This window comes from Myxine glutinosa, chromosome 4 (assembly GCF_964187855.1).
Source record: "Myxine glutinosa chromosome 4, kmMyxGlut1.1, whole genome shotgun sequence".
In the NCBI taxonomy this organism is placed as follows: Eukaryota; Metazoa; Chordata; class Myxini; order Myxiniformes; family Myxinidae; genus Myxine; species Myxine glutinosa.
The window spans coordinates 72,889,535-72,907,745 of record NC_136264.1 but is presented as its reverse complement, the minus strand read 5'-3'; the positions used below and the strand labels follow the sequence as shown (position 1 = coordinate 72,907,745).

Below are 18,211 nucleotides of genomic sequence, written 5' to 3'. Positions count from 1 at the left end.
AGATACGGAAGGATACATGGGGTGGACAAGATTGATACGGAAGGATACATGGGGTGGACAAGATAGATACGGAAGGATACATGGGGTGGACAAGATTGATACGGAAGGATACATGGGGTGGACAAGATTGACACAGAAGGATACATGGGGTGGACAAGATTGACACAGAAGGATACATGGGGTGGACAAGATAGATACGGAAGGATACATGGGGTGGACATGATGGATACGGAAGGAAACTCTCAAGAGGGAACACTGGAAATTTGGAAGGACGAGAGATTGGGGTTGGGGTTAACGAGGGTAGAAAAGTGATGTACTGTATATAGATCTGCTTCAGTAACACTAAACTTACCGATTTTTTAAAACAATCTTTGGAATCACTATTTTATTTAAATTGAAGTATTACATTTGAACCCTGCGTGGGGTATCGTGTTCTATGAACTCTCCAATTATGCTTTGTTGTTGTTACTAAACTCTGCTGTTCTTTTTCATCTCACACAGCTAAGAGAAATTGATGAATTGGTTTCGCACAGCTGTTCTTCAGTTGATGTCACCACGTGCCTTCGACAGTTTGCATCATTTAGCAAAGAGTTGGACTGGCCAGAGCCAGAAACTGCATACAGCTGCCTTTTTCGCATCCTCAATGTACGTTTGACCTGCAAAGCAGTTTTGACATCAAAAATTCTGTTAAGTCATTTCTTCAAAAAGAGGTGCATTAGCAGTGATGCATATAAAATTTTAGTAGAGGGTGGGGGTCGTTGTAAAAGTCTCTGTGATTCCCTGTAAGCTTCCGTGCTCTGATTGGCAGTGCAAAACTGCTACGCCCGAAGGTGTTTGTAGCTCCTCCACCTGCATGCATATTCATTAACAAGCAGAATATAAAACGTGTTGCCAGTCTTGGTTAATTTGTCAATGATGTGTCATTACTTTAATCGTCCAAAGTTTACAATAAGTTTGGTGTGTTTATATTGAAAGGAAGAAATTCTGGTTGGATAAATGGTGCTGTGGGAAGGAGGAGGGTGGGGGAGTTCATGCAAACCCTTTCATCTTTTTGGCAGATGCAACAGTTTGGTAGTTTTCATGTACTATACATCTAATATCTAATATATAAATCTTTTTCTAACCATTGACTGACTGATATTAATGTTCAGTAGCTTCTGGGTGTTGTAGAAAGCTGAAACTTGGCATGCCACCGGTATACCGGAAAATCAACAAACGGTCATAAAGCATCCGTAAATGAAAATTTACAGAAAAAATCCATAAATGCATATTGTTATGTCGGTTGGGTAGGCATATATAGATTTAGGTAGATCTGAATAGGTATCATGCTTCATCTGTCGTGATAGGGAATCTTGATGTAATAAGTTCTGTTAGCCCAGTTTGTCGGATCAAGTGTGTACCTGTGATCATACGAGGATGATCGGGTGATAGGTAGAATAGGGACTAAGCTAATTCCCCTGTGTGTGAAACCTCTGTGATAAATCCATTGTCCCTTATGGCAACGCACTCTTATACGTTAGCTAGATCCATTAGTGCCACATTAATTAATTCCCCCGCCGCCACAAGACTTACAGGAAGAACAGGCAGGAAGCCAGTTCTGGGCACTGCTGATAGGGCCGCAGTCAGCCACATCACCAGCTGCCATAGCAAGCAAACATTGTGCAAGGCAGGCTGAGGCCACGCCCACTTCACGCGTGATTGGTCAAAAGGGTTTTGATGGGAAGATCACACCATGGGGTAAGAAGCTGGCCACTGATTGGTGGAAGGAAGGTGGAAGGAAGCGGCAGACTGATTGGCCACCGACCGATGACACCTCGGCCAATCATTGAGGAAGGCGCGAAAGAGCCACAACAAGTGACGCGCTGATTGAAGGAGAAGTACCGGTGACGTGAGAAGGCATGAAAGGATACGAGTAAGCAATGCACTGGTTGGAGGGAAAGCCAGCTGACATCAGAAGACTGCCAGCAAAACCTCTCGCTCACCGGCATTTTGAGCTCTTCCCTTGATCCTTCTCGCTTTGGCGTTTCTCCTTTACGGACCTCCCTTCTGCCCTTGACTTTCGCTCCGTTTAGACCTTTTTCCTTTGTCACCCACAAATTTGCCTGCTTGATGACAGACGTTGGAGCAACGTTGGAGCACCATCGATTCTCCTCCCTGGCGTTCACGTGTGAGCGAGGCTTGCCACTGGAGCGGGCGAGACCGGGGCGAGCGAGTGGCTCGGTGGCCTAGCAGTGTGCGAACAGTGGTGCATCGAGGCCTTTCTTCCGGCCGACCGGAGCTGCGTCGGACGACGCGCCGCAGCCTGGACGATTCCTGATGGACGCTACATCCAGACACCGATAAGATGCACCACACAACGTTTTCTTTTATTCTCCATTCCCTAGTCTTGTATTTGAAGTGAAGTGTGGGAGCGCTCTATTAGAGGGGTTTAGGTTTTATCGTCGCGTTCCATTGTTCTTGGGTTCTGTAATAAATATTTCCTTTTTGTACATTTTACCTCCGTCTCGGGTTAAGTTAATTTCCACAGGGAGAAGACATCGTCGGACCGACAGGTAAGTCGCGGCATCCTCCCCCAATCCCCCGGCTCGTGTTTCGATCCACCATTGAATTGGAAACGCCTCAAAGTAAGCTCGATTCCATCCGTGGATGCTCTGTCTTAATAGAGTCGTCCACATGACAATATTGTCACGTGACTACCCTTGTGTGGTGAACACCTTAGGGTAGCACGGATGACCAAATGAGCTGTTACTCTGAGGTGTTCAATCAAATGGTGGATAATACGCGTGGGCGAGCAAGAGGGAGAGAGGAAACCGGAGCCTTACCTGAGTGGCTTCCACCCGACGTCTTCAACCCTGCAATAAATAAACTCAAACAACCCAGGTTTAAAATGTACGAAAATAACAGGTTTAATGAAAATAAATGCCAGCAAACAAAGAAAATGCACGATGAACTAAATTCCTAATTTGGAGCGCTCCCACAACCAGACTCGTATACAGACAATGGGATAAAATAACTGGAAAACAAATGTGTAATTTATGTAGGGGACTCAACTCAAATCGGCTGGTGGGGTCTCGTTAAGGGTCGTCAAAATCATCTCAGGGCCTTGGCAGGAAACGCACGCTCGCTCTTCCGCCCAGCGCATGGGTGGCAAAAACCAGACCTCGCTGTGTCTCACGCTCACTCCAGGCCTCGCACAAGAATCGAACGGGCCGTGCCTGTCCACTCACCGTTCCTGCTTCAAAACCCATGGTTCCCAGTCCGTGGCTCTTCCTCCTCACGGCTCCCAGCAAGATATCGGTGCACGGCCGCTCACGATGAGATCCAAAATCAGAGAAGAACCAGAAGGGCGTTGATGCGGAGAGAGATAAAAATGCGATCATTCACCAACAAAGTTCAAAATGAGCCGGTGCCAGAGGGAATCAGTCAGAGCAAGGAGCCAAGGAGAAGAGAAGAGAGGAAAAATGTCCGCTCAAGTGAGAAGCCAAGAAGAAGAGCGAAGAGAAAAATGTCCGCTAGCACGTTATTTTATCACCCAAGCTCTGACGTCATCTGGGGTGCTTCGCCAATCAGCGAGTCGCTTCTTAACAGTCCTTCCCTGAAATCAAAACCCTGCCCAATCATGGCCCCTCGAGGCGTGGCCTTGGCCTTCCCAACCTGTGTACTTCCCAAGTCAATGTAATTAGCGGCAGTGCTCAATGTCCTGGCCTTCTGTAGGTTTTTAATTAGAATGTTTAAATGTGCGATTTCTGCCAGTGTCTATGGTGTGGTGCCAAAAGGGACATAATAAATAAATTACAGAGGTAATGACATACAAGGGATAAATTACCCATTATCCCTGAGCTAATTAACATACCCCACTCCTCTTAATGGGGACGAAGATACACCTTACACGACATGCGGCCTAAACAAATTCCCTACTTATTACATGGTGGTTCTTCTTCTTCACGACAATTGGAGCATGCTAATCTATACACTGCCTGGTTCTTGGGTAATCATTGTCTACCCCCTACAAACGTAACAATACATAAAAAACAAAACAAAAAAAAACCTCAATCAATATCTAGCGTTTGAAAATTTTAATTTCTATAACTGCAAACTGTGAAATAAAAATCTCGATGAAAATGTATGTAAAAACCATAAACGTGTCTTTAAAATAAATAAATATCTAAATTGATATCTAGCAGCAGGTTGGTGATTCTTGCCTATAATCAATTTATTATGTACCTGCATGTGAAGCACGGTTTGTTATTGCTTACAATGTGTAAGCATACTGTTACGGATTCGTCACTTCCGTTGTGGTGGTTTTCATCCACTGTAAACATTTTGGAATCCATGTACTATTATTGTTTTCAAAAGGTTTATTGTTCATGAACTGTTTTCAAAAGGTGAAAAGTTAGAGTTAAAAGAAACAGGAAACCGGATCGGGAACCGGACGATGACGAAGAGGAAGAGGAAGAAAAAGGAGGCGGAGCGAATGAGTCGGAGAAGAAAGCCGAGTTGCTTTGCGGTCTGGAGCGAACGTTAGCGAGCAAGAGTCATGAGTGAACATTTGGTTTCCCGGGAAAGGGATTCCTGCGACAGAGTTGTTATCGCTGTGACAGATCAACCTGCGTGTCAGGTTTTGCGGTGGATTCTGAAGAGAATCATCGTCATCATCGTCGTGCCATTGCGCCACGAGACCGGGCTGTCGGCCATTTTGACTCGCGCAGGACTTGCGCTTCCATTCTTCCACTTCGGAACACTTTGGACTTCCACTTTGCACAGCTCAAGGTTTCGTCTCGTTTCGACCATTTTCACCGCATTCAGAGGTCGATCTGGGGTGTGTGTGTGTGATGTGGCTTTTGAGTGGAAAGTCTGCGTGTCGCCGACTGTGAGCTGTGGAACGTCCATACTCGAGGGTGTGATTTCCCAGTCGCCTGGAGGGCGCCTTTGGATTTCCCAGTCACCTGGAGGGCGCCTTTGCCCAGCTTTGGCAGCAGGACTGTAACTGCCAACCCAACGGGATTCTGGTCTCGATTGGACATTGATCTGTCGATCGCTGGAGCGGATCGACTTTGGCTTGAAGCCGGGGATTAGAGACATTGGGGATGTTCTTGTTTCACTCACTTGGAGCACAGTGAGTTATATATTACAAAACTGATGGCACCATCATGGGATATTGATTGTACTTTTGATTCATATTATTGTTGTACTGTTATTCTTGTGTGATCTTAATACAATATTTGTTTGTGAGTAACAATTGGTGTGGCTTCACCATTGATCTTTGACATACAGAATAACACATTTTTCTGCCGTGACTCCTCTCGGGGCTCGGAGGTACACCGTGACCAGGGGGTCGGGGAGGAGCACGTAACAATACCCCACTAGTCTAGTACCAGTCAGTGTCCACAACAATATACGAGTATATACATATATATTGTCGCGTCTGCCCTGCAGTGAAGACCTCAGGGCGACAGATGACCAAACGAGCTTTAACTCCGAGGTGTATACCCAACTATGGCGGTACCTTTTGCACGCGCGGGGTGGTGGAGGGTAATAAGGTCCTTACCTGCACGGACAGACTGCACACGGGGGGGTTATCCGATCCACACAACAAATAAATGTACAAGACAGGCAAATCAACAATACAACAAATGAAATGCAACAAATAATGGTTTCATGAAAATAAATGCCAGGATAACAAAAATTAAAGGTAAGGTAAAATCTAATTCTTAAATTGAGGGACCCTCCATACGGACTTGTATACAACACAAGGGGATGATGAAAGCAAAAATAAATGTGTAGTGTGGCGCGTTGGCTGATACTCCACCTGGCGTCCTCGACCAGACTCGGAACCACCATGTGGGAACCGCACAAGATGGCGCGCAGCTGCGCCCAGAGCAGCCACCGACCCGTGAAGCGACGGCCAAACTCCCTCCTCCTCCGAACGTCCCACGTTCCCAAAGCTCCGATGTTTCTCTCAGGCGCACATGGCACGAAGTGCAGCCATCACGAAGCCAGCACCAAAGAGAGGGAAAATATGCGGCCACTTCCACCGACGCCAGAACAGAGAGAGTGAATGCAACTGCTCACGATGAAACCCAGCACAAGAGAGAGAATGCAAATGCATCCGCCTGTGACCAAAGCCAGAACCAAGAGAGAGAGAATATGGCGGGACTTTTCCTTTTTACTCCTCGGTCTCGAACGTTCTCTCTGACGTCACACTCGCTCCAATCACCGAGCGCCACCCGCTCACCCCATCGTTCTTTAACCAATCGGTCTTTGGGGAGTGGCCTTACGGACACTCTTGGAGCCCATCGAGATGATTCGGCTACTTGGTGTAATCACGTCTGGGTATCGTCATTGCTTGTGTTATTTGCAATTACGTGCTGATCACATGGCTAGCCGAGTGTGTTTTATAAGAACAAAGGAAAAAATCACAAGGGCAATTTAAACACTGACATACAGACTGATTGCCATAGCCTCTCTAATTATTTTAGGCATGGGCGAGGCGAATATTAAAAAGACAATATGATGGTTGTGCTCCTCTTGTCAAGTGACATTTCGAAAAGCATTTGGATAAATTTTAAAAATCCACACAAGATACATTTTCCTATCAGATAACAAAGTAAAATGTTGTTACCTGCATGGGTGTAATCCCTTCCATCTCTTACTATTTACAGGACATTTGCAATGAAACTGTTTCCTATGTGAACAAGTTGCAAGACAAGATACTCCACATGGAGGAGGAAAACGGAATCATCATCAGGCAGGTGAATGAAAAGTGACTAGTTTCCAAAAAGATTACAGAATTTGCCAAAATGTTAGAGTCGGACTTCTCACATAATATTCCAATTGGAAACTGGCATGACTTAAGTGCAGTGGTTGACAAAACTTCAAGGAATTGTACCAATGATAATTGGAGCAACGGGAATGATAAAGAAGAACCTTATTGAGATCTGGAAAAAAAACATCCCTGGGAAAATGACTTTAAACAAACAAACTGCAGTTGGAAGCTGTAGGGGCTCAGTGACGATCTGGAAAAGGACGATCTGAAAAATAAATCCGTTTTAATCCGATTCACCCGAGCTTTGATTAATATCGTCAATTTTAATCTTTATGCAATGGACAATTAATGTATCCATGGCAACCTTTTTCGGGGGGGGGGGGGGGGGGGAAGGGGTGGATTTTGCAAGTATCATGCCTTGCATGACGTCTTTCTTGTTTTATTTATTTAACGTCTTCAGTTGATTTGTAAATAAACTGTACATCAAATTGTAGACTAAGCAGTATTTACAAATACATTTAATAACTAGAACGGGCACTCGGTAGAGCGCATACCTTCGCCGCAGCTACTTTTGTTGCCAAAATAAAATTTTTGAGGTTGAAATGATCGCGGGAGATTGCGTTATAGTGATGACGTCCTGGATGGACATCTTCTTCTTCAGTCGCGCATAACTTTGAGTGAAATACGATCGAGTTAAAAATAGTCAGAATTTGAGCAAATCTGTTTCATTCGTTTGTTAATATGCCTCATCTATTGTCAAATCTGCAATTATAATTTTTTTTGAGGTTGAAATGATCGCGGGAGATCGCGTTATAGTGATGACGTCCTGGATGGACATCTTCTTCTTCAGTCGCTCATAACTTTGAGTGAAATACGATCGAGTTAAAAATAGTCAGAATTTGAGCAAATCTGTTTCCCAAAATCTAATCAAATGTGTCCCGTATAATAACCAATCATCCCACCAAATTTCATGCAATTCGGTTGAATACTTTTTGAGTTATGCGATTAACATACACACACACAGACATACAAATAAATACACAGCGATCAAAACATAACCTTCCGCTTTTGCGAAGGTAAAAATACATTATTATAAAATTGTGAGATATTGGTAATTTGTATACAAATTATCATAACAGTAATTGGAAAAGGTACGTATGAATAGGGTTAATGAAAATGAGGCAATAAGAATACTATCGGATGGGCGACATGGGCCGCTTTCAGAATACTTTCTATGGGCGTTCTTAGTGCCCAATCTGCCCCTGCAATCTGGCCATTCTTGGATTCCAGGAGTGAACTTACAGTGGCTCATGGGATCATTTATAAGGCATGAAGATTGTTGAACCCTCCATTCTTCAATGACCAATGCTGAAACTCCTACATGAATCACAATTGGGTGTGTTAAAATGCAAACATCATGCATGTGAAGTGCTGTATCAGCCTGCTATGAACTCGGATACTGAAGGAATCACCAGTCGTTGCTCAAAAAGTGCTGAATTCCAGAATCTGAGTGCCACCTGAACCACTTAAACCAGCCCCAACCCCAGACCCACCTCTCATGTTGGTGGGCACAGATATCTTTGAGTTTGAATCGAAGAAGTATTGGATGACTGTGGACTACGATTCAAAATTCATAGAGGTGGACAAACCCAAAGATGTACGCAGCCGAACCACAATCGAAACACTGAGATCACACTTCAGCAGCCATGGCATTCCCAGAAAGAATGATCTGAAATGACAACGGCTCAGCTGCTTGTATTCAGCGGTCCTTAGTACTCATGGGAAGAATTCACAAAAAAAAAATTTTTTAACTTTAGAATTCAGTGCTAAACTGTTTTTCCTTACTGTCCACGCTCCACCGGAAGCTGTGCAAACAGTAAAGGAACTGTGGAAGGAATGTACAAACAAACATCTAGCACTCCTTGACTGCAGAAAAATGCTACTGGAGGACTTCATTCTGTCTCCGTCAACTCCTTATGGGTTGGCGCCCATACAATAATTTACCTACCTCGAGCGGACTTCTTACCCTGATCAAATATAACCGTCGTGATGTAAAAGGCCACTTTGATCATCAGGAAAAATCCAAACAGAAGTCATATCACAATCGGCATTCTAAGGCAACACTTCTGCCATTGCGAATACGAGGTCGTGTTCAGATGGCAGCTTTCCCTGGATTTAAACAGTCGTCTTGAGCAGTGGTCCAGAAACATCACTTGCCATGTTCATATGTAGCTCAGTCTGGTGACGGCAACTACTGACACAAGAGGCAACATCTGCCCATGGCGACTGAGGCATGAAATCGTGCAAACTGCTCAGCTACAGAAGGTCTATATAGGGATAACTGAAGTTATGCAGAGACCTTGATGCAGAAGTTGGCACATGCTTCAACACTGCAATAGATGATCATATGGACAAAGATATATCTGACGATGACAGTGAAGAACCACCTTTGGAGGCCATTTTTCCTGGCGGAGCAGGGGTTGGCCTTTTTCGGGCACCATGGTCCCCTTTTTGAAGCAATGTTTTATGGCCGGATGCTCTTCCTGCTGCCAACCCTGTAGTCGCCTTTTGCGTCGTTCCAGTGAACTGGTACTCAATTTGCCGACCTCGGGAGGATGACGGGCTGAGCCAACCCCCCCTTGCGTTAATTCAGCGATAGACCGGTATTCGACCCCAGGATCCTAGGATCCCAAACCGGCACCCTAACCGCTAAGCCAACACCAGGCCGGATGATGACAGTGAAGAGCTTGCATATGACTGCTCAAGCATGGTCGAACTATACGAGGGTGGTATTCAAAGTTATGAGCACATTTATTGTACAGTAAAACAAAGGTGCATGTAAGAAAACTGATATTGCCACTAGTACCTGGACATAACACTTTACCTTTATACAACATTTCCAGAATGTTCCACGCATTTTTGACAGCGCTGCACGAGCTTTAAAATCTCGCTGCGGTAGTAGTACATTCCAACAATTCACAACCAGCAACACACGACTATCTGAACTGCCGCAACATTTTCATAGTGTGGACCTCTCTTTCAATGGTCTTTCAATGGCCCGGGCAGATGGTAGTCCGAGGGGGCCAAGTCCACCAGTGGTGTGCATGCGCCGAGCCTGTGTTTATATTGGAATGGATAGATGGATCAATGTTGCTAATTACTCTTGTTATACTATATTCAGCACAAATTTGTGGAATCCGCTGATGCTCATGACCTTTGGTACGGCCTTCGTACATGTATACATAAATCATATGCTGATAGAAAATATGATTGTATGTTTATGTGGATACCTATTATCAAAAAACCTGCATTCGATGCAAATGTACATGGAACATACTTGTGATTTAGTTTGGAAAGACGGATGTTAAACCAAACGTTCCAACCTCTGATTTCTCTTACTGACATCATTCATTAATGTGCTTTTTTAAATTCAAACTTTGACATTGTTGCCTTTAAATAAGTGTATAAATGACTTTTTGAGCCACCAAACATCCATTTTGAATCTACAATTGACCTTTGCATCACTGCTATGTACTCCACCCCTAAACCCCGGCCACGGTGTACCTCCGAGCCTAGAAAGGAGTCACGGCAGAAAGATGTGCTATTATGTGTGTGTCCCAATGACCAATGGTAGAACCACACCAAGCAATTGATACAAAACAAATTATTGTATTCAAAACTCACACAATAATAACACTTAACGCAAGTAAAAGGAAACTCTCACTTGCACATCATAAACCATACAATTCCTATGATGGTACCACCAATATATTCCTTAATCAACAAGCATTCTGAGTATTGCGCTGCAATACATGTCCCCTACCGGCAGTCTGTCGTCCAGAAAACTGTTGGGGAAATTACCAAGGGTTATTCACCCACATGTTCTGAATCGTTCCCAATCGCTAATTACCTCAGGATGGGCTCACCTGTGATTCGCACTCGGGACATAGATTTATACACCTTGCAGACAGGTCAGCAGAAGGACGAGAAAATAAGTTGTTGATAAAGAACCTTTCGAGTCGCTAAATATCAGTAATTTATTATATTTTCCGGTTCACGATCAATGATTGATGTATATATATATGTTGCTCGGCTTGGCTCCGCCCCTCCGGAAAGCGGGCGATGTGTCGCGCTGTTGACATTCGCGAGATGAGGCTGAGGGCACGCGGTGCGGCTTGAGGAGAACTAGAATAAACAAGAGATATCCATTTTTAAAATATTTTCGTTTAATTAACGATATCTGCCAAAACACGTGCCCTATCACAAATTCCAAAATGACATTTTAGTAGATTGACATGCTGAACAGATCTGTGAAGTTTCCCCTCGATTGGACCAAAAATGAGGGAGGTGCTCGGTTTTAAAGGTTCATGCTTAAAAACGTCATAACTCTGAAACCATGTAACGCATGACGTCATGCTCGCTGACTTTTTTGTTCGTCATGGGTATGCGATTCTGCCTGCAAAGTTTGGCCTCGATCTGTTCAGCCGTTAAAAAGGGGTTTTCGTGTTTTCACGAAAAACAATATGGCGGCCGAACCACGTGACCTGTGACGTCATAATTACCATTAAAATATTCTACAGACCGAGTCCCCCCTATGGTGAAAATTTGATCTCAATCGGTCCAATTATTGCAGAGAAAATCTTTTTTAAAGGAAATTAAAACTTAAAATGGCACTGAGTTAAGGATCATCAGAATTATCAGAATTCCCAAAGTTCAAAGTGCCATAACTTTGTCAAAGATGATCGAAACGTCGTGAAGTTCCAACTTGATCTGTAACTTATCATAAGGAAATCATGTGCCAAGTTTGAAATCATTAGCATTAAGCGTTTAGTAAAAAAGTCCGGGAAACTGTTCTTTGCATGATGGATTGACGGACTGACGGACTGACGGACGGAGGGACGGCGTGCAAACCTATAGTCCCCTCGGGTGTACACCGGTAGGGGACTAATAACTCACAGTACTCCAACGTGAGCAAACTGTAACATTCCCCAAAGTCACGGTGTCACGACACAAGGCTAAAGTCGATCCCCACTCTGGCGATCAACACGAAAAGGTCGTACTTAGACCTGAACCCAGATCGGTCGACAGTCAAACCTGCAGAAGAGCCACTTGGCGAGAGGTCGGGTCGAAGTCGGTCCGGTAATGATTCACCCAAAAGGTGAGTGGAAACTCACACCTTCCGTTTACCCGACAATGAAGCCGACATGAACAATCAGCGGTTCCCACGCTGAGGTCGCTCCGGGAAAACCCACGACACACACGTGGAACAGGGCGAATGGCTTGTGCGAGGTGAAATGGCGGACCGGCCGATAATGGAGGCGTCAGCTTGCTCTCCAACGATGATTCACTCTCGGAACCAAAACCCGTCACGCAGGTTGAATTGCAACTGCAATAACGACTCTGTCACGGGAATCCCTTTCCCGGGGAAACCAACATTCGCTCACGACCAATGTCCAAAAGGCCCGCTCGCCACCACGAAGCAGAGTCTTCTCTTCTTCTCCGATCTCTCTTGATTTCCATCGCTCGCCTCTTCTTCTTCTTTTTCCGGTTTCTTCTTCACCCATCTTGTTTTTCTTCTGAAACACTATTTTTACCTATGAAGACAGTTATCTCCATTTCACACCGAAACCATAACAATAATAGTACCTGAAACTAAAAATGCTTCAAGTAGATGAAAACCACAAAGATGGAAGTGACGAATCCGTAACATCACCTTTACAGGCAATACTATGGGTGGCAGCTTGGAGCCCTGGATACCATCTTGGATTTTAACAATCAGGAGCTGCAAGAACAAATGCCAACATGGATTTTTTTTCTTTGTCCTCCGAAAAGAACAGTGACATTAATGTTCCCCACTTTTAAGAAGCAGTGCACACACGACGTACACAGGACCCCAGACTTCAGCCACCATTTCTAAATATATGTGGATTTGTGTGCTAAACCGAGGGGTGTTTTGTAAAAGATGTTCACAAAATATCCAGAACGATGATTTATAAAGATGGAGATAGGCAGGGACCATTCGCCAATTTTACATGGAATGTTGCTTTTGTCATCTTAGCATTTCTGTAATTGCAGTATGCCCCCTTTATACATCCATAATTAATTGAAGTCAAGCTGGGATGAGCAATTTCGGGAAGGTGGGGGTAGGAAGGGAACAATGTTGTCACTTCAGTAACTTCTGGATCTTTTGCCCTTATGATGCAGATGTGTGTTGTTGTCAATAACATCAACATTATTGAGCGATTCCTCAACAACCTGCTAAAGGATTTGAACTGGGATAACCTGGCACCGTATCTCGAGGTTATGTCTGGAGAGGAGAGGAGGAAGGATGCTGAACAGGCTCTACAAGTTCGTCTCGACAGTGCTACTGAAGAGTTACAAATCCAGGAACAAAAATGTCTGGCGATGATACCAGTAAAGGTAAGTATACTAATTTTGCCTGAAAGAGATTCAAATAAACTATACTGCAAACATTGGTGTATTGAATTAAACACAGATTTGCCCTTTAAAGGCATGATAAACAAGGCGCAAGGTCCGTGATAAGACATCATGGTATGTTTGGCACATCCATGGGTCAGGTGTAACTTGGGATGGACCAAAATGGTCTGGAGACGACAGTTGCCCGAGTAATTCACATCTCAGTAGTTTAATTTAAGATCAAAATACACAAACAGAACAGATTGTTTGTAGGACCGCAGCGGCACAATTACAGTTAAAAGTACATATCTATTGCCAACACATATTTGTTTTATTAGACTCTGGGAAACAATTTTAAATTGGAGGAATTGAGGAGAAAATGAGACAGTAGTAGCTATATTGACTTACCTGCAGTGTGCCACAGATAGCCAGCTTTTGAAGCAAAGTTTTGATTGGGGAAACCGATGGTGGGGAAGGGCAACGGTATTTGAAAGAACTTGGTAGTAGGAGTAACATATACAACCAGGGGCTGAAGATACCTGTGTCTCCAAAGCCTGGAGTCTCCAAACTACAACAGAAGTCCAGGCAGAAACACCAAACACACGTGTGGCAGCCAAAAAAGGGTCCACCCTCCACTCGCAAGTGAACGTGATCCTCACCGTCTCTCTCATATTAACCTATTCAACCACCAAGGGTTATCAAACAGATGAGCACCAAACAATTACTGAGGCAGGTCCTTCGTGGCACTGCCATAATCCAATGAGGAGTGGACATATCAGTCAGCACAAGCACATACCCAGTGGATGTCTGCTCAAAAAGGGTAAAATCTGTGGTGACTGCCGCTCATGGTGCAGTGAACTCCATGGATACCAGGGGAGTATGCAATGGTGGAAGCGCGTCCTATGCCAATACACATCGTTTGCACTCCAGAGTCTATTATATTGAACATCCGCCATCATTGATGACTCGTAATGGCTTCTTTTCATGGATCGGGTGATCGATGATCCCCAAAATGTCCCGCATGGTCATGCTTTGCCTGGAACGCGGCTTTACGCAACAGTTGAGGTAACGCCAGTTGTTTGTAATCCCTTGGATCCTGAATAGTCCTGAACAGTACTACAAGTTGAAATCTGTCCAAGTGACCAATCAGTTTCCGTACCACTTTGGACTGGATTTTTTGATTTTGGATTCTTGAAGTCACCAGGCCCAGGTTACACTCGTGAAGAAGTTGCCTCACAGTTCGACTAGATTCCATATGACGCTTTAGATAGTAAAGTATTTTACTCTGTAAGGAGGCAACTTCTTCACGAATGTAACCTGGGCCTGGTGACTCCTCAAAAATGCCAGAGAACACCTCCTGTTGAATGGTAGAGTCGTCAAATAATACATCCACACAAGGCCAGAATGTTGCTTTGACTTCATCCACAATCACCATGACTTCCTGCCGGTCGAGTTCTGGTTCTTCCATTGGACGAGATATACGGGATAGGGAATAAACATTGGTGGTTGACCTCTCTGTTTTGTACACAGCCTCAAAATCAAAATCAGCCAGTTGTGCAACTCATCGTTGGTGTGTTGCCCACAGGTCGAATTTTTCGATGAAAAATAAGTACTGCACTGTATTTCCTTTTTTTCTTTCGTTTTTGGCGTATTTGAATACTTTTTTGGGGAATTTTTTGCCTTTTTGGAATTTTTAAAGATATTACTATTACTTGAAACAAACCCATTGAAGTGGTGATTAACCTTAACATGTTCAAGTGCACTAATGCCTCTACATATATTGTTATCCTGTATGTAATTCATGTACAAGCTCCTCCTTGACCCTGAGGTCACTTTATAAAAAGAGAGGAAATAAACGAAAACTGCCCATTCAACTGTTTAGTAGTTTGTTTAGTGTTTAATGACCATAACTGACTTTAAATCTCCAAGAACTTACATTTCATGCACTCCCGACCTATAAACTAACAAGTTGAAAGGTTACAGTATTTACTTTTATTCTTGGTTCGTAATGACTACAAAAAGGACATGATGCAAAATGCTGTTAATTTATTTTGTCCAGATGGAAAAAGAACTGAAAGATCTACTTTGCGCAATGACCTTGGCAAGCAGCGCAGCGCCTCATGATGATGTAAGAGAATGATGATCTTTTCTACCTCCAATACCCCTACCCTCACTCAATCCTCCGACCTGCAGGTTGTTGTGTTTGCTCTTTTTCTTTTCTTTTTTTTTCTTGTTGACAAGATCGAGGCTCGTGTAAGAGCTAACATTAATCACAAAAAAAAAAACGGGCACACCAAACATACAATAAAGGGAGTGGGAGACAAGATGGGGAGAGAAAGGGAAGCACACAAGTACAACAGCAGATAACAGGGACATCGGGAGATCTGTTGGTGGGAGAGGGCTTTGGGGGGAGGAGGCATGGGAAGCGAGGGGGGGGGGTGGGAGAGGTATAAAACACATGGACACTGCTAGGACTTCGAGGAAAGAAGATGGTATTTCAAAAAAGTGGATCTGGGGTGAATTATTGGGGGGAAGAAAAGATCCAGGTTTTGGATGGGGGAAGACAAAAGATGGTGGTGAACAGCTGTTTTAAAGACCTGGAGGGAGGATTGGGATTGAGGCAGGAGCAGCAGCCCAGAGGGGAGAGCAGTATTCAATTGAGCTGTGGATGAAAGCCTTGTATGTGGTAAGAAGCTCAGGTGTGCCAAGGAAGGACTTCCCACGACGGAGGGTGCCCAGTCGGTGACTGGCTTTGGAGGCCAATTTGGAAATGTGGTTTTTCCAGGAAAGATCATGGCAGATAGTGAGACCCAAAAGCTTGAGTGATTGAACTTCTTGGAAAGGATTGTTGAGAAAGTAGATGGGAGGGTTTTCCAGTCGGTCTTTTCGGAGAGACATAGTAAGAGTGTGAGATTTGTCAGGATTGAAAGACATGTTCCACTGGTTGGACCAGTCTGTGATTTTGTCCAGGTCTGCAGAGAGTGAGGAGGCTGCAGACTGCCGATCTGAGTGATGAGGAATGGAGCGGCAGAGAGTGGAGTCATCAGCAAGGAGATAGAGAGGATTTTCCTGAGAGTCAAAGAGATCATTGATGAAGACCAGAAAAAGCACAGGGTCCAGAACACTGCCTTGGGGATCTCCAGCCTGAACAGGAAGGGGAGATGAGAGAAATCCATTCAGGGCCACACGTTGACTCCGACCAGAGAGGAAGTCCGGAAGCTATGCATGGAGATTTCCATGGATACCATAGGAGGAGAGTTTGGTGAGCAGAGCGGGGTGCCAGACCGTATCGAAAGCATGTAATATGTCAAGGGAGACAGCTCTAATTTCCTGTTTGACATTGAGGACCTCCATCCATTGTTGAGACAGCAGAAGCAGCATGTCCAGAGTAGAGTGACCTGGTATGAAACCAAATTGATGATCAGAGATCAAGCCATTGGAGAAGAGGAAGGATTTGATATCTGAAGCAATGATGGATTCTATGACTTTGCTGACAATTTGGAGCAGGCTGATTGGTCTGTAGTTGCAAGGATATGTTTTTGCACCTTTCCTGTGTAAAGCGGTAATGTTGGCTGATTTCTAAGCTGATGGCAGATGACCTTGAACAAAAGAGAGGATGAAGAGAACAGAGAGAGGGTGTGAAAGAGCGGCAGAGCAGGATTCTAGGACCAGTGGGCTGATGCCGTCTGGTCCAGTTGCAGAATCAGAGTCGAGGTTTGACAGAAACTTCTCCACCTTGTCAGGAGAGAAGGACACAGAGCCCAGGAGCAGCTGGGTTCGACTGGGTAAGGTGGGTACAGAGAGAGATGGGTTTCGGACACAAGATTTTGAGGCAAACACAGAGTTGAGGCATTCAGCTTTGTCACGTGCGGTGTCAAGTGCGGTATATCCCTAATATTCCGACAGGTCGCACAAGATCTGCCAGCAACCCTCTTATGGTTAAACTGCCAAAATCTAGGCTCTCTGCTCACCTTCACTCTTTCGTTCCTCTTTTCTCCCACCTCTGGAACAAACTCTCACACTCCCTTCAATCCCACTCCTCCCTCCAGGTCTTTAAAGCAGCTGTTCACCACCATCTCTTATCTTCCTCCATCCAAAACCTTGATCTTTTCTACCCCCGCTAATTCACCCCAGATCCACTTTTTTGAAATTCCAACTTCTTTCCAGGAAGTCCTTGCAGTGTCCATATGTTTTATACCTCTCCCACCTCCCCCCAAGCCATCTCCCTCCCACAGATCTCTCGATGTCCCTGCTCCCAAATATGGGGTTTGTGTCCTTCCCCCTCTCTCCCATCCTGTCTTACGCTCCCCTTATTATATGCTTTATGTGTCGGTTTGAATTTTGTGAGATTAATGTTAGCTCTTTCACGAGCCGCGATCTTGTATGCAAAAAAAAAAAAACTAAAAGAAAAAAAACTGTGTAGCCATTTGAGGTAAGGGAGGCGATGGAAGGGGAACAAAAACCAGAAACAGATTTGACCAGACGCCACGAGGATTTGGAGGAAGGAGACAGGTTTGAGAGTTAAGTCTTGAGAGTAGAGAGATACTGCTTCCTGGCTCTCCTGAGGGTAGACACACACTTGTTCCGAGCTTGATGGAAGGAGCTGAGATTGCCTTCAGTTGGATTAGCATTCCAAGAGGCAAAGGCAAGTTGTTTAAGGGCAACTGCCTCACCACAATATTCAGTGTACCATGGATGGGAGGAAGGGTATGACAACTGATGACGAGATGGGATAAATCTGTGCATGAGAGAGAGCAGTTTACTTTGGAAGAATTCCCAGGAAGAGTTGATGTCAGAGGCAGTAGAGATTCGAGACCAGTCCAGATGATTGATGGCTTCTTGAAGACCTTGCCAGTCGACCTGAGTGAAATGCCAGACTCGTCGATGCTGAGGAGGCTCTCTGAGAATGGCCAGAGAGATATCCACTTGAACAAGCAAATGATCAGATGAACCGATTGGAGCAGAAGAAGAGCAGCAGACATTTGCAGGGAAGTTAGTCATAACCAAATCCAGAGGAGAAGATGCTCC

At 44.5% G+C, this 18,211-nt stretch overlaps 1 protein-coding gene across 4 annotated transcripts in view; it reads left to right on the top strand.

The window, feature by feature from the left end:
* The window catches only part of LOC137424766 (BAI1-associated protein 3), a 180,441-nt gene that overhangs the window by 87,414 nt on the left and 74,816 nt on the right, over positions 1-18,211 (top strand). For all 4 annotated transcript variants that reach the window (XR_013623070.1, XM_078775902.1, XM_078775904.1 and 1 more), the window contains exons 20-23: positions 502-645; positions 6,663-6,752; positions 12,971-13,186; positions 15,243-15,311. Coding sequence is in view for 3 of the 4 variants with exons in the window: in XM_078775902.1 (XP_078632028.1) it covers positions 502-645; positions 6,663-6,752; positions 12,971-13,186; positions 15,243-15,311 (519 nt within the window). In the remaining variant the exon portion in view is untranslated. The remainder of the gene's footprint in view (positions 1-501; positions 646-6,662; positions 6,753-12,970; positions 13,187-15,242; positions 15,312-18,211) is intronic.